The 25,362-nt window shown below is 39.3% G+C and overlaps 3 protein-coding genes across 8 annotated transcripts; all 3 read left to right on the forward strand.

Moving 5' to 3' along the window:
• Nucleotides 1–314: 314 nt before the first annotated feature.
• Nucleotides 315–4,409, forward strand: zfpl1 (zinc finger protein-like 1). 5 transcript variants are annotated; one of them, XM_044222195.1, is made up of 8 exons: nt 315–498; nt 1,757–1,869; nt 1,963–2,074; nt 2,246–2,439; nt 2,619–2,697; nt 2,929–3,039; nt 3,200–3,323; nt 3,430–4,409. In XM_044222195.1, exons 2-8 carry the CDS (start codon nt 1,768–1,770, stop codon nt 3,614–3,616), a joined length of 909 nt encoding a protein of 302 aa, XP_044078130.1. In that variant the 5' UTR covers nt 315–498; nt 1,757–1,767; the 3' UTR covers nt 3,617–4,409. The 5 variants fall into 5 exon arrangements, with proteins under 5 accessions (XP_044078130.1, XP_044078127.1, XP_044078129.1 ...); XM_044222192.1 differs by having other exon boundaries at nt 317–498; nt 1,762–1,869; nt 2,851–3,039; XM_044222194.1 differs by having other exon boundaries at nt 317–489; nt 1,762–1,869; nt 2,851–3,039.
• A 3,480-nt stretch (nt 4,410–7,889) lies between these two features.
• Nucleotides 7,890–16,530, forward strand: si:dkey-273o13.3 (filaggrin). Of its 2 annotated transcripts, none has more exons than XM_044222196.1 (8): nt 7,890–7,971; nt 8,492–8,760; nt 9,236–11,849; nt 12,213–12,241; nt 12,500–12,661; nt 13,326–13,392; nt 14,383–14,487; nt 14,749–16,530. In XM_044222196.1, the coding sequence occupies exons 2-8, from the start codon at nt 8,612–8,614 to the stop codon at nt 15,553–15,555; spliced, it is 3,933 nt and encodes a 1,310-aa protein (XP_044078131.1). In that variant the 5' UTR covers nt 7,890–7,971; nt 8,492–8,611; the 3' UTR covers nt 15,556–16,530. The 2 variants fall into 2 exon arrangements, with proteins under 2 accessions (XP_044078131.1, XP_044078132.1); XM_044222197.1 differs by having other exon boundaries at nt 14,842–16,530.
• A 2,985-nt stretch (nt 16,531–19,515) lies between these two features.
• rom1a (retinal outer segment membrane protein 1a) lies at nt 19,516–24,732 on the forward strand. The gene is made up of 5 exons (XM_044222204.1): nt 19,516–19,662; nt 19,935–20,168; nt 22,109–22,539; nt 22,684–22,930; nt 23,421–24,732. The coding sequence occupies exons 2-5, from the start codon at nt 20,019–20,021 to the stop codon at nt 23,628–23,630; spliced, it is 1,038 nt and encodes a 345-aa protein (XP_044078139.1). The 5' UTR covers nt 19,516–19,662; nt 19,935–20,018; the 3' UTR covers nt 23,631–24,732.
• The last annotated feature ends 630 nt before the right edge of the window (nt 24,733–25,362 follow it).

A 25,362-nucleotide genomic window follows, 5' to 3' on the forward strand; every position in this document is an offset into this window, starting at 1 on the left:
TACAGCATGAAGCGGCATACTTTTGCCTTTTTCACACTGATTTGGGATATGCAGTTAACAAGAGAAGAAGAAAAAAATAAAATGGCGGCGTGAAGATGATAAACAAACAGCTACTTGCCTACATTACACATTTAGCTAAATCGTGCGCCATATGTCTAATGAGTATTTTTTTTATAGTTGTCACTTGTATACATATACTACGAATTACCTAAATTTAAAAAAATCGGCGATTATAAAAAGGAATCTAAAGGGACGTGCACTCCGGCTCAGTAGATGGCAGAACGCTCCTGTCGGTTTTCTTATAAAAACACACGAAGAAGACGCAGAAGCGGAAGAGACGTGGCACATAAACAGAGAGAGGACGGAACCAGCTAGCTGCAGTCAAGTTTACTGATGACAGCTCCTGGGGTGAATTGACAAGGAAGCTTAAATGACAGTTGTGCAACATTACCTGAAACGAACGGGACTTGAGTAAAGTCTGTTTGACAGGTAACACAGGTATTTATTATTTGCGTTGTAACTTCCTCAAGTCCACCAGCTAGCTAAATTAGCTTGCTAACGTTACCTTACCTGATAACTTCCAGCTAGGGTAGCAGCTAATGTTAGCTCAGATAAATGTGGGGTGCAAAAAGTGCCAAAAGGTGATATCGCTGACAAAACGTGTTAGTCGGTGTTGAAACATGAAGTTAGAGCGGAGAAACTGACTCATGACTTCCCGAAATGTGTACGATAACTTAGGTCAAGTTCGCAAAAACCAAAACAGTCGATGTGCTGCCAGTTACAGTTAAAGAAGTAACCTTAAAAAAATCACGTCCACAGACAATATGAGTAGCATCTAGTGCTGGGGGCCATTGGTAACCAGCTAAGTCAATTATATTAAAGGTTAACCCAATAGCCTGTCGATATCGATAATGTGGCGATGATTTGACTGTCAAAATTGCTGCTCTTACAACATTAAAATTGACTAGTGCTGTTAGCCTCGTTTGGCTTATAAGTGCTCCACCCACTATTTGTGCCTGTGACATGACAATGGGGTAACATTAGTATAGTAGATATGATGAACACGCATGAAAAGGCCTTCGTAATTAATTTCACCTAGCTAGAACAAAAACTAGCAAACAGAAAATGTCACTTAAGTGGGGGTAAGATGATTTTCCTGAGCTTATTTAATTCTGTAAGCTCAGGAAAAGACAATATACTGTATACCATATCACAATGAACAAAATCCCAGGAGGTAGTAACATTGGAGTGAGCAATATGGCTAAAATCCTCAGCACAGTATATGTAATTTTGAAATCGCAATATTGCAGTATAACAAGATGAGGTCAGTTCTTTGGAAAAATCAATTGAGAAACTGTTAATTGGATAAAATAGCCAGACATGAATGCCAGTATTTGGCTAAACCAGCAAATGAAATACATGACAAAAAATAAAGATACCTTATCACACTGATTCATTCAGAATATAAGGAAAGTGAGGAAGCTCACAACAACAACAACAACAACTATTGTGTTGCTCTAGTCTAAATTCAAGAGAACATTAGCCACACGATACATAGATGTAAGGCAAACCTTTTAATGTCACATGCTTTTGCTTGTAAATTTTAAGACATATTCTTCTTGCTTCAAGCTTCTGCTCATACCAAACAGACGGGCTATAATTAACAGAATGATGAGAACTAGGATGCTCAGTCTGAGGAATTTTTGTTGTACAGATCCGTAACAAACCTGCATTTGTTTGTGTGTCCCCAACACAGCGCAGGTGGCTATGGGTCTCTGCAAGTGTCCGAAGAGAAAAGTGACCAATTTATTCTGCTTTGAGCATCGTGTAAATGTGTGCGAGCATTGCCTTGTCTCCAACCACAACAAGGTCAGTGGGTGAACAAGTATCACATAATTTATGTATGTACACAACTTATTAACATCACATTAAGATTCTGTATTTCCACTTGCTGCCCTTCAGTGTATTGTGCAGTCGTATCTGCAATGGCTTCAGGACAGTGATTACAACCCCAACTGTACTCTGTGTAATAATCTACTGACTGCTCAAGACACTGTCCGACTAGTCTGCTATGGTAAGATTATCAAGTTTTTGTTTATTATAAACTCATTGGGAATAAATTTTTGTAACCAAATTACAAAAAAACATATTTTTCCACTTACCCCTAGTTATAGCTAGAAATGCAAAACAAGGAGACAAATGGAATTTTGTTGCTGTGACATGAAACTGTTTTTTGTTTCCACAGATGTGTTTCACTGGTCCTGTCTTAATAACTTGGCATCTCAGCTGCCCCTCCATACGGCTCCAGCGGGATACCAGTGTCCCACCTGTCAGGGTCCAGTGTTTCCCCCTTCCAACCTTGCCAGCCCAATTGCTGATGTGCTGAAAGAACAGCTGTCATCTGTTAACTGGGCTAGAGCTGGTTTAGGGCTGCCGCTGGTAAGGGCCTATTGTTGTTAAATCCCTTGTTTGGTGATCTCACAGACAGCCTTCCTGAAAACAAATCAAGTGCGAAGAAAATACGCATTCAGAACTGCATTTTCTGGTCGTACTGAAAAAGCAAATTGTACAGATGTAATGTTCTAAGATATTAATAAAATTTCATCTTTGACTGACAGATTGAAGAGCCCATTGGGGTCCTTGAGGAGACCACAGCTAATGATGTCACTGATTATACTGACTGGTCAACATTTGATGGTGAGCCTTAATGTTTACTTTTCAGTAATATACAACATGTGCATATTTATTAAGGACTGTTATGTAGGTGTGTACACAGTATTATTTAAGTGGTTTCATCAGAATCTTTTTTTTTTTTTTTTTTTTTTTTTTTTTTTTTTTTTCTTTCCACAGCACAAGAACAAAGTAACATTTACCCCAGCCACTCTTACACCAGCCTCAGCCCACCACCAAATTCTGTCTCTCCTCCAGCACAGGAAGACCTTGGAGGTCCTCGTAAAAATGGGGATCCAAATATGCAGGAGCACTCTGTGATCAGCTTAACTACTGCCACTACCTGTGACACAATTACAATACACACAGGTAAAGCAATGGAAAGCCCTCTGAATCTACTCTCTCCGACTGCTTTGCAGCTTTGTCTGTCCTTAAGTTTTTTATGTTTTGTGCACATACTGAACATTTAACATAGTGTGTTGCTTTCCGTGTTGAAAGATTAACACACCTATTTGTTGTTATTCTCCAGCATCGTCACCAAGAAAGATCTACAACACACGGGACATTGGACACAGCTCTGTCACACAGATTGACATTGATGACGACAAGTACCGGCGACGACCAGCGTTAAGTTGGTTTGCTCAAATTCTCAAGTTAGTATCATGATCTGCTGTGGAACTGGAGCTCTCTTTTATTACTTTGTCACTAGGAGTAACTTACTATACAAATATCGTTGTGATCTCTGTTTTATCTCTTCAGAAATCGCACAGGTGGAAAACGGACATCTCTGTCCTGGAAACAGCGGGTCTTCATGCTTCTTCTGGTCGGCGTTCTGGGATTCTTTACGTTGATAATCATCATGGCGAAAGTTGGACGTGCCTCCGCTGGCTCAGACCCCAATTTAGATCCTCTTCTTAACCCCAACATCCGAGTGGGGAAAAACTGATAACAAGCATTGATTTCTTCTCTTACATTCTGTGTTACACAATATAAGCCTGTGTATAACAAGCTGAAATGGGACTTTCCAATACATGGTTAGCCCAACAGAGGGAGCCGTTTACTCAACTTGAATGGAAAAGAGAAAGAGACGCTGCACCTCTTTAGAATGGAGGCAATCTCTGGCTCCATTCATTTACATCAGGCAGTAGGAACGTGCCAGGGCCCTTCACAGACCATAAAAAAATCTCACAACATTTAGGAGCTTTCCTGTGATCCAAGCAAAGCAACCCACAAACTCCAAAGGTGACCAAGGCCTGGTGCATATAGAGGAATGATCCAGTAATTATTGCTTTGAAAAGCTAATGATGAAGAGGGGGTATTTATATTTACAATTCCAGCTAACATTTGTCAGTGATCTCTTAAGTTGATTTTTTTTTTTTTTTTAAGTTCAGTAGAAACTAAATAAACACTGTCGATGTTGGAAAAAAAACATATTTTGCTGGCAGACAAGTCAAAATGTATATAATCAGCAATGAAACATTCAACATTCACGTTTATAAACTGATTCCACTTGTTGATTTGATTTGAGTGGACTTTCACAGTGCATTTCTCCTGTAGAGAAGATGTGGCCTTCAGAACTGAAATCAAATATACCCCAAACATAATTAATACATAACTATTTATGGATGTCTGCATTACTTCTGAAATTGAGTGCATTGCTTTTAGATTTGCCATACATAATGTATGTACATTTTCCTGATGTTTTTTGACTGTCTATTAAATGGGGATAAGTATTATAATGTTTTTGTGTTTTTGAAGTCAATGACCATTATCTACTGCTCTGCATAGGCAAAATTTAAGAGTGAAGAATTTCTGAAAAGTCACTTGTGTTATGCATTTTCAATGAGAATGAATAATATGTCTTTAAACATTAAAATATATATTACTATTGCACATGTGAGTGCAGAAGCGCAGACAAAAATGTTATTCCATCGCCCAGTTCTCATGAAGCAGCATATTGATGCTATCACAGACCAGTGATAAGAGTAAATAAGATCCCAGACAATAGATGCAGTGTTGGGCTCTCTGTGTCCTACACTGCAAGTTGTTGCACTTCTTTTCGAAGTAATATTTGCACCAAAGTGACAACATTTATGAATAATTTAAAAAAACAGAACAGAAGGGGAGACAGCAAATAACCACTCACTTTCCATTACAGTTTCTCACTGTGGCAAGACACCACGTGTATGTCTTCAAAAATAGTTTACTTTCAAAGATAATTCAGTTTGTAACTTATTTAAACAAGTGGCAGGTAAAAGTAAAGGTTTCACACTGATGCATTAAGCTCAGACCACCTTTGAATAACTACAATGCTGTGCTGTAAATACGAGCTCATACAGTCAGGTGTTGTGGTGGGATACATTTCATAATGATCAATTTGTTGTCAAGTTCTGTTTATTTTGTGAAAGGGCAGCCCCACTTGCATTTCAGACTTCATCAAAATGTTTTTTTTAGAAAATTCAGATTGCCGACATTGTCAAAAGATGCAGTGGTGAAATTCAGAAGGCAAAGGGGAAAATAAGATAAAAGCCTGTTTTTTGTGCAGACAACAAACTTCATTGAAAGTTTATTTTGTGCATAATGTCATTGTGTATCCTAGATGTAAACAATTCTTGCGCAAATGGTGAGAAATGGACTCTAAATAAAGAAAAATGTCTCATGTCCAATTATTTTTTGGAGGAGAAATTGGATATTAGATACTCCAACCTTGTGCTGAACATCATGTACTTGGACTCTGAGGAAGAGCAGGCAGACCTACCCCTTGGATAAACCCTGATAAATGGACTCACTGTGGTGAGCAGCCACGTCACTACTCTTAAAATATTTTGCACACTACTCCCCCTCGTGGTGCATCCAGCTCAGGACTTCCCCAGTAATGTCTTGTGGCAGTCAGTGAGCTCAGTGATAGGACAGAGACCAGGGTCCTGTCTGTGGACAGGCTGTTTTCAGAACTATCGCTGCTGCTTCAGTGCCTTTGAAGGGCTGCGGTTCCCAGTGAGATTCTATACTCTGCACTACACACATAAAAACGTATTCATATTAAACTTCCGTTGATGACATTGATTTCATTGTTTGTCAATTAGAACTTACAATGGCTATATACTGTGCTTATACTAAGATAATTAGGTCAGGAGTTGGGCCTTTAAATTAGCAGCCAAAATTATATTTTACTAATTATTCACTAATTCTTCGTCTTATACTGTATTCATTCTATTAGAAATAGAATAATCTTTCTGCATACTACTCAACATGCATGAGTTAGCTCTCCAGAAAAACAATCTTTCTTGTGGTTGAGTTTTAGATTTTATTTTTGTGTTTTTATTCATAGTCATTGCCCATTAGTTTTTTCTCTTTTGCTTGGTGTTTTCTGCCTTCTTTTTGTAATATAGTATTGGTTGGTATGTTTTGGTGACACATGGAAAACTGGCATTTAAAACCTCACAGGTCAACAAATTAATAGCATTACCTTACCTTAAACCCTTTACTACTTCAGTCAATTTACAATTTAAATTCAAATTCACTATGGAAAGTTTGTGGTTTTTAGCGGTGTATGGGTCTGTACTGCATGTATGACGCACTACAGCAGAGGGGGGCTGCGTGTTGATCTGTTCAAAAGTCTTGTCATCACATCACAGTTCTCAATGACTCAATGAGTGACGCTGGATTGTCCAGATCTGACGTACCAAGTGAACTTCCTGAAAGTAAAGCGGTGAGGAGGTGATGTTCCTTCACCTGGAACAGAGTTGGTGTTCATGTAGAGGTCATATTTCCTCCTCACAAAGTTTAAGTTATACTGAAAGCTATAACAATTAGTTGCATGTGAAAAATGCATTCAGTGAATAATTCCACAGGACAATAGCAGTGTGTCAGTGTTTCAGCATTATTGGGCCTATGATGACATCTTGTGTAATGTAACTTTGTCACATGCTGTCCTTGGGAATCCTCGTAATAACCCTGCCAAGTGTAGATATCGTTGTTATAAATATTCACCAATCACGTGTTTGCATGTGAGCATTAGTTGCCTCGTCTAACTTTCCATTGTGTTTGCCAAACAGTCACAGCAGTGTAGGTTTGCCATTGATTGTCAGTGGATCTGAGCCGTGTTACATTGATTCAGGGAAAGCTGCCGGCGGCAATGAGGATACATGCTGAAAAATTACAACGAGGATGACAGATCTGGCACTTGTATTCACCACAAAGCTGTGGTTTGTATTGTCTGTCATATTTCTTGACACATGAAAATGGCAGTAAAGTCCTGAGTGGTTTAATATAATGTCCTGATGTCTTGTGATGTGTAATTGCCTTTGTCGCTCTATTGGAGTTCAATGTATTTCTCAGTAACTGAGTTATTAGATTGCCCATTGCACTGACATAATAAGGACATCCTGATCAATAACTTGACACTTTGTAGTTAACATGCATACTGTAAGCAGCACAGTTTTCTGTAACCCTGCTCATGAGAGAGTATTTTAGAGTATGTGAATATTCTAAAAACTTAAGTAATATAAGAATATAGTGGGTGACATCTGACCCCCACCCACCACCATACAGGCTCATTTCAACAGCAGAGTTTACCTCTGCCATTTTTTCATCTGCTGTTACTACCTTTGATGTTTCACACTGAAGGGACCCCTGTACAGTTTGAGGATTGAATGCTACAAGCTAGTGTGTTTTGGCTGGTACAGTGACTCAGATCCTAAGACATCCATATATCACTATGTGGTCGGGGCATCTCCAAATATAAATATCACTGAGATGTGCTGAGATACTCTGGAAAGCCAAACTGCAAAAAACAAAAAACAAAAACAAAAACAAAAAAAACTGTTATTACATTAATGTTTGGCAGTTTGATAGTTGAATATCTTAAAATATTCTTGAGTGGATTTGATTAAATATTTGGGATAACTATTACTTTGATGTCTTTAATCTTGCTACCATTGTCAGAAAAGCGATGAAAAGAAATCCAAATTGTTTTTGTTTTTTTATTGATCATCTGTTGTGTTTGAAGTTCTACTGTATATGTACAGTATAGTATGTTACTCATTCATGCTGGTATCTTTGAAATACATGCATAAGTCATCACATACAGAATAGTATAAAGTTTAATAGTTAATACAGTTCAAAGTAGCTGCGTGCAACAACTGGCCCTTCTGTCATTGGATGGCACAGGAGTATATATTGATGTGTGAGTGTGTGTGGGTTTTGCATGTGCTTCACAGTTCAATTAGAAGGTGCATCACTGAGAGAGAGTCATTGTGTTTCAATGAACACACTGCCTGAGTCCTGAGCTTCTTTGAGAACGTAAGTACAGATTTTGACTGTATAGTAGATTACAGACAAATATTTGAATTAACTTCACTGTAGCAGCTCTCTGAATTACAGTTAACTTGCATTAGAAACCTAGAACTTGTTTTATAATTTAATGTTTTAGAGTGTTACCTGTAACTTTGTATATATATATATATATAAATAGAAAACGTATTTATATATATATATATATATATATATATATATAAAAATACGTTTTCTATTTATACTTACGTAGTTAGCAGTTTGGAAATGATGTGCATAAAACTGATCAGCAATGTTACTTCTGTAGTAAACCAGTATAGTTTAGTAAGTAGTAATTATTAATCAAATAATATGTAATGACATTTTCATCATAACCATGTTTTTTCAAATTTACTGCAATAATACTATGAATTAAAATTAAAACAACATTTTCTATTTTTGTGGGAATTTTGTAAATGGATATTAAAATAATAGTCACTGCACACTGAATTATGTAACAAAGTTGTAAAAAAGGAAAATATTTCCCCAGGGATTACCATTGCCAGTTTCTAAGGATGACTCTCAGCTGCAGCACCAGTTGATGAAAAACTATTTCAGACCTTAACATCTTCGTCAGAACACCAGAGGCATCAAAGATCATAAGTTTGAAATGTGTGATCCTCAAGAAAAAGACCACAAGCACAGAAAGACTGCTAACTCAAAATCTCATCAAATGAAGCACCATCACCAAAACCAAGGCCATCTTCATCACCATGACCAGCAAAAGTTACATCAGTCAGATGACAATGATAGTCATGAGTAAGTTTAGACATTGTTTCCACAGTTACATGCCTGTTCTTATGTATGGAGTCTGTGCTTAATTTTAAAATATATTGTTTGTTGTAATATGTTTAACAAAGTACTACTAATTAGAACTAAACCAAAGTACAGCTTAGGCTGATGGGAATGTCTTTAGTTTCGCAGGTATTTGGTCATTAATCACTGTATTGGACAAATTTTATATTTTGACCTGATGACACCGCTAGATGAAAAGTTATTACAATTTGATAACAATCCATCTAATAGTTGTCGAGACATTTCACTGAAAATCACAAATGTCAACCTCAAAGTCACAGAATCACCAAAGTCAGTAGGCTTTATCCTCCAGGGAACATGAATGTCAATGGAATTTTGATTCATAAATTTGCTCTGCTATTACAAAAGTAATTATCATTATCATTAGCTTGTATTGGTATCCAGTGTGTCTTTAACACCTATTTTCTTTTTAAAATAGCACCAATTCAACAGCGGAGGACAGTATTTTCAGCGATCATCACCCCGACCATCGACATCAGTGTGATAATGACAAGACTCATCATTCCCACTGTCACCATTACCATCGCAAGCAAAACCATGTTTCTCATCCCAAAACTCCCTTGAGTGATTCAACTGGTTCCTCTTCATCCTCCTCTTCTTCTTCATCCTCTTCATCAACATCCTCCTCCTCTACCTCTTCCTCCTCCTCTTCCTTTTCTTCCTCCTCTTCAACGTCTTCCTCTAGCCTGTCCTCTGAGACCAGCAGTGAGTGTTTAGATAGTGTTCCACTTAAGAAGCCCCAGCATTCACAGTCCTGTACTGACATTTCCAGGAAACATAGATACTTTGAAGAAGGAGACGACACAGCCCCTTTGATAGATAAAAAGGGTTATCTAAACAGGCTCCCTGCCAAACAGGAACGAGAGAAAGGCAAGTCCTCCCACAGGGGCCCTACTCAGGGCACCCTGAAGAACACACAGAGGATTACAAGAGGCTCGGGAAATGATGGAAATTTCCGCAAAGCCAAATCAATGGAGGCTCTCACTAGACCCAAAGAAAGTGAATGGCATGGAAATGAAGATGAAAATGAATCAGAGAGGAGCAAAGGGGAAGCCAGGAAGAATTTAATGAAGGAAAAAATGAAGTTCTCTGCCTTCCTTAATGAGATCACTCGGCAGGTGCTCAGCCCGATGAGACTCACCACTCTTGGGGTTACAGAGGCTCAAAGACCCTGCAGTCCAGGGCAGGCCTCTGTTAGATCCAGTAAAGTAGACAGCAGCACTGAGAAACTCAGACAGCAGAGGAGTCGGCCTGCCAGTGCAGACTCAATTAGCTCCAGCAAGTACTCCCATACCAGCAAGCACTCTTCTCAACTTTCTCACTCTAAATCTTTCCACCACCATCATAGCCACTGTTCTGCAGACTCACCCCATCACATGTATCACAGGCCCAGAAGCAGCACTGATGTTAGCTGTTTGAAAAGAGGTCACTCCCATTCGCCTTCTCATAAGCACCATCACCACCGTCACCAAGGAGACCATCGCACTTTTAGTCGTCATCATCACCATGGTGACCGCAACAGCCCAAGGAATCTCCATCACCACAGAGACCACCACAGTCCTGTCTATCATCATGGAGGTCACAATAGCCCCACTTATTCCCATGGTGACCAACACAACATTTCTCATCACCACAGAGACCATGACAGCACAACCCATCAAGATCACTATGGAGACTATCATCGTGGAGACCAATGCAGCCCAACTCACCACCATGGAGAGCACTGCAGTGAAACTCATCATCATCACCATGGAGACTATCATAGCCCTGCTCGTCACCATCACCATGGAGAGCACCATGGCCATGCTCATCACCATCGTCATGGAGACCACCATGGCCATGCTTATCACCATCGTCATGGAGACCACCATGGCCATGCTCATCACCATAGGGATCATCCTATTACAACTCATCATCACCATGGAGACCACCACAACCCAACTCACCATTGTGAAGGTCAACACACCCCAACACATCACCATGGAGACCATCACAGTTCAGGTCACCACCGCCATAGCACACACCCAAACATTGAACGCCCTACTACACCACGTCACCATGGACTCCACAGCCTAACCAATGACTGTGGAGATCACCAAAGCCCAACAATTCATCATCACCATAGTGACCACCACAACCCAACACATCACCATCACCATGGAGACCACCACAGTCCAGGCCATCACCATCACCATGGAGACCACCATAGTCCAGGCCATCGCCATCACCATGGAGACCACCACAGTGAATCTCATCAGCATCACCATGGAGACCACCACAGTCCAGACCATCACCATCATCATGGAGACCACCACAGTGAATCTCATCAGCATCGCCATGGAGACCACCACAGTCCAGACCATCAGCATCACCATGGAGACCACCACAGTCCAGACCCTCAGCATCACCATGGAGACCACCAATGTGAATCGCATCAGCATCATCATAAAGACCACAACAGTGAATCGCATCAGCATCATCATAAAGACCACCACAGTGAATCTCATCAGCAGCAGCATGGAGACCACCACAGCAAAGCTCATCGGCATCACCATGGAGACCACCACAGTGAATCACAACATCATCAGCATGGAGACCACCACAGTCCAAGCCATGAGCAACGCCATGGAGACCACCACAGTCCAGGACATCAGCACCAACATGGAGACCACCACAGTATAGCTCATCGGCATCACCATGGAGACCACCACAGTGAATCTCAACATCATCAGCATGGAGATCACCACAGTTCAGACCATCAGCATCACCACAGAGATTACTATAGTACATGTCATCACAAAGGACATCACCCTGAATCACAGCTCAACCAGCCCCACTCCAAAAACAATGATATTGACCATGATGACATTGATGACCACAACACTAATTTAAAGGGGTATTCTGCTGGCAGTCCGCCTTCACACAGGAAGCTGGAGTCTCTTTCCAACAAGGCAGATTCACCCAGGAACACCAGCAGCTCCTCCAGTCAGGAAGAGGAACATACAAGCTTCACTGGCTCATCATTACATAAAGTATGAGATTTCTCTTGGGGGATTCATTCATGAAATTCTGTATTACAGTATGTCCATAAAGTAATTATTGGCAAGTCAATAGTTGCCTGTGTTATACATGCTTGATTAATTGGTTATGTAATAATGTTCCACTAATTTGCTTGCCTATTGATTTGGGCACCAATGTGCATGTCACTGTGGACACTAGATTAGTTATTATAGAACAATAGATTAGTTATCATGCACAAACTAATGGTAATCAAATTGACATTTGAAATTGTTCTTTGTTCTTCTTTGTTCTTGTACTTTATTCTTTGGGCATCATTAATATTATTTCTGAATGTCATTTTTCTTGTCAAAGTAATTTTGTTTGCTTTAATACAGGAAAAGCCACATGAGCTGGGTAGAATCATGTAAGTGTGATTTGGGTTTGTTAACTGATAAAAGTTATAATCCAAGTGACAACCATGGCCGTGATATTGTATATAGATTAATTAGTTTCACACTCTAATTATTGTGAATGTCATAGAAAACACTGACCTGTGTAATTTTACACCCAATGTGTAACATGAGAGTAATGAGAGTGATGACAGAATGTGTTCTTAAATAAATTCATCAAACGCTCATGTACTTTGACTCACTCAATTTCATTTCTCTGTCTATCCTGACAGGATACTACAGGAGCAGAATGAAGGTCTGCATCAAAGTTTGCTGAAGACAGCAGTGAGGATGGAGTGTTTAGGAGAGGAGTTCATGAGCAGCCAAAAGCTTTTGGAGGCAGAACTCCAGAGGACACGTGTGGAGCTTAGCAACCTCACAGAGAGGTTTAAGAGGTAAAGAATGCACAGAAAGCACTTTTTGTTTAACCTCCTCCTCCTCCTCCAATATGCTCAAAGCTTGTGAGCCAAAAGCTTGACTCAGAAAATGAAGCTGCATAAAAAAGATTACATCAAATTCCTTTTATGTTTTAATAGGGGAATATCAACTTATGCTCTTTAATAGACAGTTTAGGATTCCACATGCTATACTTACTAGCCTGTCAAATTAATTTATTCCTCAATCAATTAACCTGTTAAACATAAAGTTGGGCTCATGCAACGTAAACGTTTTTCAACGTGCAGTTAGTCAGGAAATGTAACACAATGGGTACTATGGGTTTGATACCTATGTTTGATAGGCACTGAAAGCAAGTGAATGAAATGCACTGCAACTCTCTGTGATGTATTGTTGTTGTACCTGAATGTATTTATCTATACAATGGAAATATATACAATTTCAGAGATCTGAAAGTTGTCCTCAGAAATAGCTTTGAAATGAGATTTGATCTCTGTTTTTACTATCTGTCTCAAGTTTTAGACCTGAGATGATAGTTGTGAATGATGCATAGCTACTGTATATTACTTAATCTCAAACAATGTGGGATATTGCATGTATACTGCAATGCATTGTACTATTGTTGAGTAACTTCTCTCTCTCTCTCTCTCTGCCATATTTTAGACTACACGACAAGTGCTCCTCCACACAACAGACTAATAATTTTCTAGAGCACAAGCTTCATTCAGTGGTGAGATTGGAAGCATTTCTATGTTATTTGTGCTTAACCCTAAATTATTAGAAACTTGGTTATAAATGGTTATAACAGACTGAGCAGTTATTTAAACTCTTGGGAGGGGATACCGTGACATAAGTTCGCCACTTACTGAAGGTCAGTGATGGAATGTAACTAGTACTATACTCAAGTACAAATTTGAGGTACTCGTACTTTACGTGAGTATTTCCATTTTATGCTACTTTATACTTCTGCTCCACTACATCTCAGAGGCAAATATTGTACTTTTTACTTCATTACATTTGTCTGACAGCTTTGGTTACTAGATACTTTTCAGCTTACAAATCTTCATACCCTTCCTGTCCAATGAAAACCATGTATCTCCAAATTTGGTGATTTTAAATTAGAATTTTTCTGATGAACTGAAGGATGAAGTGTTCCTTTATGGGTTGAGAAAATTCGCATGCTTAGTTAAATAAACTATTTAAACCCCCCGTTGGATTAGCTGGAAAATGAGGCTGTTTTTCTGAACTCATGAAAAGTTGACTTTTTAGAGATACATGATTCTCACAGGACAGTGACGCTACAAACATATGATGATCTTATAGAATGTGATGCATTATTGTAGATTAAACTACCCAACAGTATATAAAGTTGTTAAAATTAGCTCAACCTTAAACATCTACAGCAGTAAAATGCAACATACACATTAATTCAGCAGTAATAATAATCCCAAAACATCATATATAATAGTAAAACACTGACAGGGAACATTTACTGCAGAATGAGTACTTTTAATTTTGATACTTTAAGTACATTTAACTAACAATACTTACATATTTACACTTAAGTACAATTTTGAATGCATTACTTTTACTTGTAGTGGGAGTATTTTTACAGTGTTATATTAATACTTTTACTTAAGTAAAGGATCTGAATACTTCTTCTGCCACTGCTGAAGGTTTATTTGTTATTATTTTGTGCTCCCGGTGCTTTCTGTGTCAGGCTCAGAGTATGGAAGACGAACGTGAGAGGTTGAACCGGCGTATTTCAGCACTGACGGAGAAGCTTGCTGATGCAAAATTTGCCAACAGTCTGGAAACATTCAATGTAAGATCTTTACCTCCCTCTTAAATTCTAGGCAGACAGTGGCAAACACATTGAGAGGCAGGGGAGGAAAACTGGAAAAGGGCAACGCCACAATGACTGAAAAATATTCTGGTATTCCTCATGATTCCTATTACGGGCAAGAAAAGACAGGCCAAGAAATACAAATGAAATACTCATAAGCCTCTGTGAAATTGTTTAGTGCACATGCAGCATTCAGCACGCTTTTTTTATTCATACAAAAACCTCTACTTACTACTGTAGGTAACATCAGTGCTACACAGAACCGACCTCCATTTTCAGTCAGATGATGCCATTAATCAGGTGGTTCTCCCCATCACTCCCCCTCCGGCTCAGTTCATGGACGGGCAAAACTATGGAAAGTCCAAAGCCGGCGGGCAGGAGCAACCTCTAGGGTCAGTTCCAGAGGAGGAGGAATCTGACTGGTCAGAGATGGGAGAAGAGACCCCACGATTTATACTGACAGGATCAGACAGAGGTCAAGCGTGGAGACACCGGGAAGGAGACGTGGACAAAGACAGCGAGTCAGGGGTCGAGGAAATTGTCAGACGACACTCTCCACGCGCCCCCCAGATACCTCATCTCCAGTTCACCATTCACAATGAGAATCTGTCTGATGGCATGAGAGGTGAGGGCACTTACAGGATCACCACAAGTCCAAGCCTTGGCTCGGCCACCCTCATCCGGTCAGCTAGCCTGGAGGAAATCCCTCTAGCACGCCATCACATGCAGAAGGAGCTAAGAGGCACAGAGGCCATGATGGACCTCCACCACCAAGGGGACGAAGCTATTGAGGATTTAGATAATGAGATCATTCATCACTGGAGAACAAGCAACGCCAGGGATGCAGCTATTGGGAGGCCGATAGAAAGCAGGACGTCAGAGACAGATAGCAGCCTGACCAGCCTGCAGTCAGCTGAGCTGATGCTAAACCACTTCATATGTGAACCGCAGCCGGGTGAAGGAAAAGGTCAGGGCAGGGCTGAGGTGCACGGCTGGACAGGAGGGATTCCAGACAAGGTGTTGAGAGGGGAGCGAACACAGCTGTGAGAGAAACAAGTGCACTGTTCACTGTGTCTGAAATCATAATTTACTGTGAGCTTTATTTACTCGGAAAAGTTCAATGGAGCTCTTTTTCAGTGGCTCAGTGGTTCAGCCTCAGTACTTAACATGTGGTTTGAGGAGACTTTGAATTCAAACTGTAAGACTTACTGGATTTACTTGCCTGTCTCTAACTGACACTTTTCAGACAGCACATTGGGCTCCCTCATTTGTTTCTTAATAAAAATCTACACTTAAATAAATAATCATATTACATGCATTCAACACACGTTTGCAGTTTTAACCAAGCCTATAAAAAATGAGATCAATACACTTAACATTTGCCAAGTGGAATTGGAGACAGATGAATAATATATGTATTTAAACATAAACTATATTTTTCTGTACCTTGAAACATCCTCTACGGCTTAGATTTGGTCATTTAATGGTAAAATGTAGATGTGTATTTTTGTTATAAATGCAGATATAGCCATTTCCTTTTTCTGTTCTTTCATCTCTGTGAAATACAAAAGGTAGTTATTCTGTTTATCTGTTTGCTTTATTGCATGAAACATCATATATTCATATAAGGTGTACTTCTTGAGTAGGTAGCCACAATTATGCATTGTTGAATGCATGGTTTAATGCCATATACTGCAATCTAAAAACATCCTAAAATATTTTTTTTTCAGTGTTTTCCTGTTAATCAATTTACCTGTTAGTCTTAGTAGGCATATACTATATAACATAATGAATACTTACAGTCACAATACAGTTTTGAAATAGCTTTAAATATGTTTATAATGAAAAACTATTGTCCTGTCTCTGTGTAAAACATTTATTTCCTCTGGTTGCAATAATTATCCTGCCAAAGTAAATGCTTACTTACTATTGAACAAATTTCCCAAGCTTGTGTAAATACCATCCATGTAACTCTGTCTTTGTAACAATTAATAAACCAAATGAAGAAACAATGAGACATAACTCCAACTGTCTACATTTGTTTTATTACTGATCAGCTTTCCTTCAAAAGGAATAGATACAGATGAAGACAGATAACAATGATAATAATAACTGCTAACTAGCACCTTTCAAAACAAAGTTACAAAGTGCTTTACAATAAAAGCATATTATAAAAGCAAATAAGATCCAGAACTTAAGATATAAACATGATAAAATAATTTAAATAATTACAACAAATACCATCAGATTGAGAAAAAGCCATACGATAAAAGTGAGTCTTAAGACGAAATTTAAAGGAGGATACTGTGGTTGCCTTCCAGGCAGGGAGTTCCACAGAGGGGCCCAGACCACAAACGCCTGGTCACCTGGACAAGGCGAGATTTTGGAACCATGAATAGAACCCTGCCAGGGGATCTCAAGCAGCGATCAGGCTCATAGGGAGTCAGTAGATCACAGATATAGGCAGGAGCCAGACCATTCAAGGCTTTAAAAACAAGCAGTAAAATCTTAAAATCAATTCTAAAACTCACAGGTAACCAGTGAAGGGCAGCAAGGATCGGTGCGATGTAGTTGCTTCTCTTAGTCCGCGTTAAAAGCCTGGCAGCAGCGTTTTGTATCGGCTGCAAACTTTGGATATTTTGCCTGCTGATACTGAATAAAGTGCGTTGCAAAAGTCAAGTCTGGAAGAGATAAAGCATGGATGACCTTTTCTAAGTCTAGAGGAAAGGAATGACCTAATATTGATTAGCTGTCTCAGCTGTGCAAAGCAGGACTGCACCACTTTAGTCACCTGAGCATCAAAGGACAATTCTGAATCAAAAATGACACCTAGGTTGAGGGCCTCTTTTCAAACATTACTAGATAAGGCACCCAGGCTAGAGGAGAGATTATTTATGCTGCTAGTACGGGGGCCACATAGATCTAGGGAGGAGTTGCTCTGAGTTTAACAGGGCCACTGTTAGAAAGAGGAGGAGATATTTTGCTGAACTAAACTTGCCAGTTGTTCTATGAGACATGTTTTGTTGATGACAGGCTGTAGAAATATAGTTGACATGACTAGACACCTCACTTGTTCAGCAGGCAGAACTGAACAGTCTGAAAAGTCTGAGCCCATCTCCTTAAAGGAGGTCATTGAGATTGTAGCTGGGTTGGATGTCAGGATTTTTCCAGCCACAGGACTGGAAATTATCCAGGTTTCAGAGCAGCTCCAGCTCTTTGCTGTTTCACAGTTAATCAAGGGGTCAAGAGAGTTGGCTACTCTTTTATGCATGTGTTTTATGAAATTTGACATCATGTACATGAACATAGCAATGCAATTATTATTGAAATATATTCTTAATGTACTGATAAGTCATTGTTCAAACCAAAAACTATGCCCCTGTGACAATTTGCATGTTTTTCCACACTGCAAGTAAGTATTTAGCCCTTGTTGGCGGTGTGGCTTTGTGGATGGCAATGTCTGTCGGTCGGTCGGTTTGGGCCACCACTTTGGTCCCCATTGAAATATCTCAACAACTATTGGATGATGGAATGCCATGAAATGTTGTACATTCATGATGTCCAGAGGATGAATCCTTATGACGTTGGTAATCCCCTGGCTTTTCCTCTAGTGCCACCATGAGGTTCACATTTGTGGTTAAAATTGAAATATCACAATAACTCTCGGATGAATTGTTATGAAAATTGGTACAGACATTCATGGTCCCCTCAATATGAATTGTAATAACTTTGTTGATCCCTTAATTTTTCACCTAGCACCATCATCAGGTCAAACATTCCCATCAGCCTCAGCTGTAATTTGTACTAATTAGCAAATGTTAGCATGCTAACACGCTAAACTAAGATAGTAAACATGGTAAACATTAAACCTGCTCAACATGCTAAAGTTAGTATTTAGTTCAAAGCACAGCTGTGCCTAAGTACAGCCTCACAGAGGCATGGCTGTAGACTCTTAGTCTTGTTCGAGTATATATATACTAAAAATTGTAGTGTAGTTAGAAAAAAGTTTAATTCTACCCATAACAGAATACTTACAATGTACTGGCGTACCAAGTGCTGTAAAGTGTACTCTATAAGTACTAAATAGACTAACTAAACTTTTTTCTACTTGAGTGGTTAGAAGCTCTGGCTAGTGAAATATTTGAAATGAACTCATAGTTAGAAGTGTTCAGTACATGTTGGAACAAAGAGTCTTCAAAAAAGGCAAAAAGTGAATGAACTACAAAAATCAGTGACTACAAATCTGAATTAAACTGATGGAATTGATTTGAATCAGCAAAGTGAACATGATTTTCACCTCTACTCACAGTGCTCCAGTGACTCTGGGTCAGATACAAGACATGGACTACATCGCCCAGCTGGCCTCAGCGGGCTAAAGGAAGCTGCCCTGTTGTTGCCCTGACCTGGATAAGGAGGAAGAATATGAAATGATGGATCATGTACCCGGCTGTGTAGGTAGTGTCAGTTTCAGGGTGGCAGAAATACCCTCTTCCTGCTGTCTTGATTTTGCCTGAAACTTCTCTTACTGCTGTCTTGATTTTGCCTGAAACTTCCTGAAATTCTGCAGACAACCCAATCCCTCTGAGATCCTCGAGGGGTATAGGAGCATTTCGTTAATGTTGATTTTATTTATTTCACTGACCACAGACAGTAATGTTTTTTTTTTCTTTCAACTCTTCCTGTAAAATTCACACATACTTGAAATGGGAAATAAATAAAATAATTGACATTAAAGTCATTCTGGTGAAATATTTATATAAATTATTTATTTATCTGGATACATATCTCTTTTCTGTCTCTAGTCTCATTTTCTTTTAATCTCAAATTTATTCCAGTTTTTGTGTGCATTTGAAGTTGTGTCGTGAGGATGAGTATTACACAGTTAATGCCTCATAATAATATCCATCTCCCTGTCAGGTTCAATTTGTTTTGTCATCCATGTCCCTCTGTATGAGTAATGGGTGCTGAGCAGACAATGGCCTGGATTCACAGACCAGTTTAATAGGATAGGTAAGCATTAGTGGTAAGACACTCCCGGCATCCAGGTTTGCCAAATCCAGTGTGCCAAATCCACTGTGTGGCACACTGGACGGTATACAGTGGTCGGTGGAGATAACTGGACTTTTTTCAGCACTCTTTGGGGAATAAAATAAGGTGAACTTTGATGCACTATCATCTGTTTTATTAGAGATGCACCACTTGAGATGTGAAGATCTAAAACTCTCGAAGGATTTTGCACTAACCTCTCTTGACTGTTCATTTTTGGATAAAAGTTTGCTCTCACAAAGCTTTTTCAGTGTGTTTTTAATTGTGCTTGCTCTGTTGCCACTGGTTTATATTTCAAATTCAGTGTTGAATTTCATTTTCGTGATCTTCATCTCTGAGCCTTCAGAGTCATGCCTCTCACCTCTCCTTCTTCCTCACAGACAAAGCACAGCATCGTCCCTCGTTGCCTCGTCGTTCTCCTTCCCCTATTCCCCCGGTAAGACTGAGATTCCTTCGCTGCAACCATGGTGGTGATGAAGATGAAGTTCCCCTTTCAGAAAAGGGTGAAGCTAGCCCAGGGACTGTGGCTCCTCTCCTGGTGTGCCACAGTGGCTGGGGCTCTCACCTTCAGCCTGGGGTGCATCCTCAAGATAGAGCTCAGCAGGAGGGCAGAGGTACTTTTCAACTTTTACATGCTAAGACTTTGAAGCTTAGTTCATAATTCCGAAGCTTTGTTGTTTTTGACTATTTTTTTTGTAAGTTAACAACAAACTACAACAATCAACAGTGTAATTACTTATAGTTTAATTGCAAAAGTGAGTGGCATGTAATGACGTCTCTCAGTGTAACCATATAGTAGTATGTGTCGTCCAACTGTGTTCATACTGGGAAGAAAATCAATACGCCTCGTTGCCACAGAGAAAACAGATAAAGTATAAATTGCTAACAATGATTCTGAACTCTAAGTTGTAAGGTGATACAGTTGATTACACATACCATCTGTGCCTGTCTTACTTTCAAACTGTTGGCACAATCTTTTTGGGAGAAAACGTGAAAATGGGAAAAAGTGTCTTGAAAAGATAAATTAAATGTGATAGCGTCAAAGAAATGTCCTTGACCAACAAGAGGTAGATACACCTGTGACCCAGTTTGGATCCTGACTCATCATTTAATAAACCAGGCTCTGTCAGTCTTAATCACCCTAATCCCTACTTCTGAAGGCTGCCATCACAGCTCTTTATTATTAACAAACCTACATAGTTTTTAGCTAATTTGGATGTTTCATTATTTGCAGCCTCAAAAACATCATATTTGCACAACTATGCTATTACAGCTATTGCTATGTTATTCACACTATTTCAGGTATTTCTAAAAGTACCAAAATACTGTATTAATTTTTATTTATAAGAATTTCATGGCAAAAAGAGTTCTTTTTGACCTGTTTTGATTGTTTCATTCTTTGATAGCTGTGGTTATGACAGTATTCTGTTTGCATGGCTGTAAAATGTACATATGATGAATGGGAAAAGAAAAAAGAAAATGAAAGACATACAATAAGTAAACAAATAAATCACAGAATATATGAGGCTTGCACAATTTTTATCATGCCATGTCTCTATGTATATTACATTGTTGTTTACACTACTGATTTTCATCCCATCATTTTACTCTGGAGGAAAATCAATGTAATTGGATAAAAGCCCATCAGATTCTGTGGAATACTTTGGGTGTCTTCCCTACAACAAAAAGGGCTTTTTCACAAATGCTTAACTATGCAAACTTATTCAACTATTGTCTTCTTACTGAAATCAAGCACTTTAGATGTCACTTTGTAAGAGAATTTCTGGCTTGTGCAAAGATCCTCTGCATAAACCATTGGAATATGTTAGTTTACCATAGACTTGCGTACACAATACAGAGTCTCATATACTCTATGATCTCACTGGCCAATACTACATTTAACAGGGGACAGGTCATAACTGTGTTTTCATATATTTTGGTTTATGTACTTGCTTGTACAAACATGTTTTTGAACAGTGTGGATATGAATCCTGCTGGCAAAATTCGGACTGAGTGAGTGAAGGACATGTGCTCTACCCCTCCTCAGCAACTGCAGTTAGTGTAGGTGCCCTTGAGCAACACAGCTGAGCCTCAACAGCTTAAAGTGAGCTGCTCAGTGCTTAGTAGACTCTGATTAAACTGAGATGCTCTTAATTGTGAATTATTATGTGACTGACCAAAATAATGGTGATGACAATCATTATATATGCATTTAGGAGATCGCCCCTTTATGAATAAAGGGTGAACTCTTAACCCTTCACATGTTGCATGGTCAAGCATTGTTCAAACCCACAGAACTTTAACTTTAAATTCAAGACTGTAAAGTCCGGCTGAATTAGTTGGATATGTTTATAAAATGAGGCACAAAACATTACGGCTACATTACTTCTGTCAGGTACTATATTTTCTGATACAGCATATTTTCATCCATTTGCTGAAAGATTATGCAGCATTTTTAACAAGGTATATTCTGATGTACTGCATGTTCCCTTGCTTCCTTACAGCAAACAAATAGAATTTAAAATGAGTATATTATTGTGTGACTTACTTACAGGTAATGGATAACGCAGACATTCATGTTGTGCCCAATACCCTCATGATTGTTGGTCTGGCCTCCTTGGGTATCAACTACTTTGCTTCAAAGATCTGTCAGGATGCTCTGGATGCCGGGCGATTTCCTCGCTGGAAAAACTTCCTGAAGCCCTATTTTGCCATCTCTTGTTTCTTCACTGTCCTCATGCTGCTAGCTGTCATCATGAGCTATGCAATGACGGGCACTCTGGAGTCTTCTCTGAAGGCTGGCCTGAGGAACGGCATCCGCTTCTACAAGGACACAGACACCCCAGGCCGCTGCTTCCAGAAACAGAACATCGATCGCCTGCAGATGGAGTTTCAGTGTTGTGGAAACAATGACTTCAGGGACTGGTTTGAAGTCCAGTGGATCAGCAACCGCTACCTTGATTTCAACTCTAAGGAAGTGAAAGAGTAAGCTGAGGACAATATTATAGCGTGTAGTGGGGTGGGTTTCCCATCTGTGAATATTTATGGTTACAGTACTGCATCTAAAGATGAACAATCATAAAGTAACATGTTAGCAATCTGAAACATGTCTTTCACTTGCTTCCTTAGCCGCATCAAGAGCAACGTGGATGGCCGTTACTTGGTAGATGGAGTCCCGTTCAGCTGCTGCAACCCCAGCTCTCCACGGCCATGCATCCAGTATCAGCTCACCAACGACTCAGCGCACTATAACTATGAATACCAAACAGAGGAGCTCAACATCTACCTCCGAGGCTGCAGAGAGGCTCTGGTCAACTACTACATGGGCCTGATGAACACCATTGGGGCTGGAGTACTGTCAGTCTTCCTCTTACAGGTATACTATGAGAAGAATTGCAGTGGTTTTACAGGGATTTCAGGCAAAGCTGGTGGTGCTAAGGTGAGCTTTTAATTTGGAGAATGGTCAAGGCATACCATTGGCTCTTTAGGGATTTGTACAGCTGCCAAGTTGTTATTAAACAACACTAAATTTAACATTGTGTTATGTCTGTACAAGCACATGAAAAATTGTGCTGCAATATCCCACCATTCTGTAAGCTATACACAGCAAGCGCAAGGCTGGAGGCAAACTTAACCAATTCTTGCAGTTGTATAACTCAAAGATTTCATTATTGAGAATCCTGACTTGATTGAGAGTGAACATTGATTCCTCATTCATTTGCTGTGTCTGATGTGAACAACTGATGCAATATCCATCAATCACCACTTCCCTTTGGTAGTCTATGTGGATCCTTGAAGATGCTCTCCAACGGAATCTGCTGTACATCTAACTTGCTCCCCCATTTCTCCACCTCCCTCCTTCCCAGGGCTCTGTGCTGGTGAGCTTGCGGTTCCTGCAGACCTCCATGGAGGCAGTGGAAGGGAAGGAAAACACAGAGATTGAGACAGAAGGGTACCTGCTGGAGAAAGGAGTGAAAGAGACCATCATGGAGTACATCGACCCTTTGCTGAAGCTCCTCCTGCTTACAAACCAGGTGGAGGAGGGCACCCCAGCTGCTGCCCCAGCTACCACCTAAACCACAAATGACGTACACACATGTAAATAATTTTTACACAGAAAGGGCAACTAATGGATGATTATTTAAATTTGAAAAATATATAACCACAAATTTCTGAATTTCACAGATTTAGGATAGTATTTTTTATTGTCAGATGACTATCACAGGTAAAGTAAATGTCTACTATATATAACTGTGCTTTTCCATTCAAATTCATATGTTGAACTGATACCCACGACCCGTTAACCACATACTGTATAACATCAGAAAAGAACCCACAGTTATTGTAAACCTGTGATTTCTATTGTTTTTCAGATACTTTTCAATACTCCTTAAAGTGAATAATATGCTCATAATCACTATTTCTTATTATTTCTCAGTTTTATGTTTTCCTGTCGAGGCAGTGTACAAAAATGATTTTTTGTCTTACAAAAACAAGGATGTAAAGCTGACTGTAGAGAGGCATGAGGCACAATGCTCTGCTGTGCAACAGGACTATGACACAATATAACTGATGACGTATTAAGTTACTAATTGCCTTATGGAGTGGAGTCACTTATTGCTTGTTTTTCTAATGCAATAACAGTACATGCAGACATTACAACACTTCACATGTCAGATGTCACCCTCCATAACAGGTGCTCCAAGTTGCTAATTTCTTTTGCCTCTCTTCACCCTGTCAGTGGAAGGAATAGGATTATGAAGATTGATTAATCGATGTAATTAATGCAGTGAAAGCTATTAAGTGTGTCCTCTGTTCTGACACCTTTGTTAAAGCTTTTAATCCCATTTGTTAATACTCAACCTGCTGCCCCTGCAGTTAGACACCTGCGTCAGGTGGATGTAAGATGCAGAGTGAACTATGTCAAGGCTCTGTTTGCTTATAAAAATCTAAATACTGAACAATAATAATAATACTACTGAGATGTAACTTTTCAAAAACAAATACAGTGTCAAGAGTTTGTGTTCTTCACCCAAGTCTCTGGGCAGTTCATTAATTATAAAAGAGAATAATTCTACACCCTCTTTATTGCCAGAAACAAAAGATTGGTTCATATCGGGAATCTATTTGTAATGTCAACCCATGTGAATAGCTTTATTAAAGGTCCTTTTAAAAACATGCCTGTGTGTTGAGTGATTTTCTGGGGCTAGGCAAACCTCTTCTGACTCAAAACAAGCAGCACTTCTATGTAGAATTAAACTGAACATATCTGGGTCTAGAATCACTAATGATCGCAGAGGCTTCCCATGTATTCCTATTGCAAAAGCTCCAATCTGTACATCTTAATAATGCAATTGTAATAATCAATGTTGGTTAGCTTCTTGGGTCTCTGGTTTGTAATTGCTGTTATTCATGCATTATCTTGTCCTTTTTTGAAGGCGTACTGTTTATGCTCACCACTAGATGTCCAATATTTCCACCATATCATTTGGTTATACTGTACATAATACAGTGTAAGTTGTTCATTACTGTTCAAAACTGATATCAGACTTGGCCATTGTATTCTATTTGCAAATGGTGGCAGGTTATAAACCTGTCGATCAATATTACAATAAACCTACTATAAGTCAGAGCCATTCAATAAATGTTACTTTTACTTTAGTGAAGCAGAGAGGGAATCGGTTTATTGACAATTTCATATTCAAATTTGAATAAAAACATGCTTTAACTTTGACTGCAAATCAGCCTACTGTTTGTGAATGAATATATCAGAAACAAGCTAAAGCAGATAAATAAAATTAATCTGCT

The sequence above is a fragment of the Siniperca chuatsi genome, linkage group LG14 (genome assembly GCF_020085105.1).
Source record: "Siniperca chuatsi isolate FFG_IHB_CAS linkage group LG14, ASM2008510v1, whole genome shotgun sequence".
NCBI classification, from domain to species: Eukaryota; Metazoa; Chordata; class Actinopteri; order Centrarchiformes; family Sinipercidae; genus Siniperca; species Siniperca chuatsi.

What these genes read in the sequence shown, in the direction of transcription:
- zfpl1 (XM_044222192.1), top strand. Translation starts at nt 1,768, where the DNA reads ATGGGTCTCTGCAAGTGTCCGAAGAGAAAAGTGACCAATTTATTCTGC. An exon ending in TGTCCGACTAGTCTGCTATG is followed by an intron (nt 2,075 to 2,245) that starts GTAAGATTATCA and finishes TTGTTTCCACAG; the next exon opens with ATGTGTTTCACTGGTCCTGT. An exon ending in TGACTGGTCAACATTTGATG is followed by an intron (nt 2,698 to 2,850) that starts GTGAGCCTTAAT and finishes TTCTTTCCACAG; the next exon opens with CACAAGAACAAAGTAACATT.
- si:dkey-273o13.3 (XM_044222196.1), top strand. Translation starts at nt 8,612, where the DNA reads ATGTGTGATCCTCAAGAAAAAGACCACAAGCACAGAAAGACTGCTAAC. An exon ending in CTCACAGAGAGGTTTAAGAG is followed by an intron (nt 12,662 to 13,325) that starts GTAAAGAATGCA and finishes GCCATATTTTAG; the next exon opens with ACTACACGACAAGTGCTCCT. An exon ending in ACAGTCTGGAAACATTCAAT is followed by an intron (nt 14,488 to 14,748) that starts GTAAGATCTTTA and finishes TTACTACTGTAG; the next exon opens with GTAACATCAGTGCTACACAG.
- rom1a (XM_044222204.1), top strand. Translation starts at nt 20,019, where the DNA reads ATGGTGGTGATGAAGATGAAGTTCCCCTTTCAGAAAAGGGTGAAGCTA. An exon ending in AGCTCAGCAGGAGGGCAGAG is followed by an intron (nt 20,169 to 22,108) that starts GTACTTTTCAAC and finishes ACTTACTTACAG; the next exon opens with GTAATGGATAACGCAGACAT. An exon ending in AACTCTAAGGAAGTGAAAGA is followed by an intron (nt 22,540 to 22,683) that starts GTAAGCTGAGGA and finishes TTGCTTCCTTAG; the next exon opens with CCGCATCAAGAGCAACGTGG.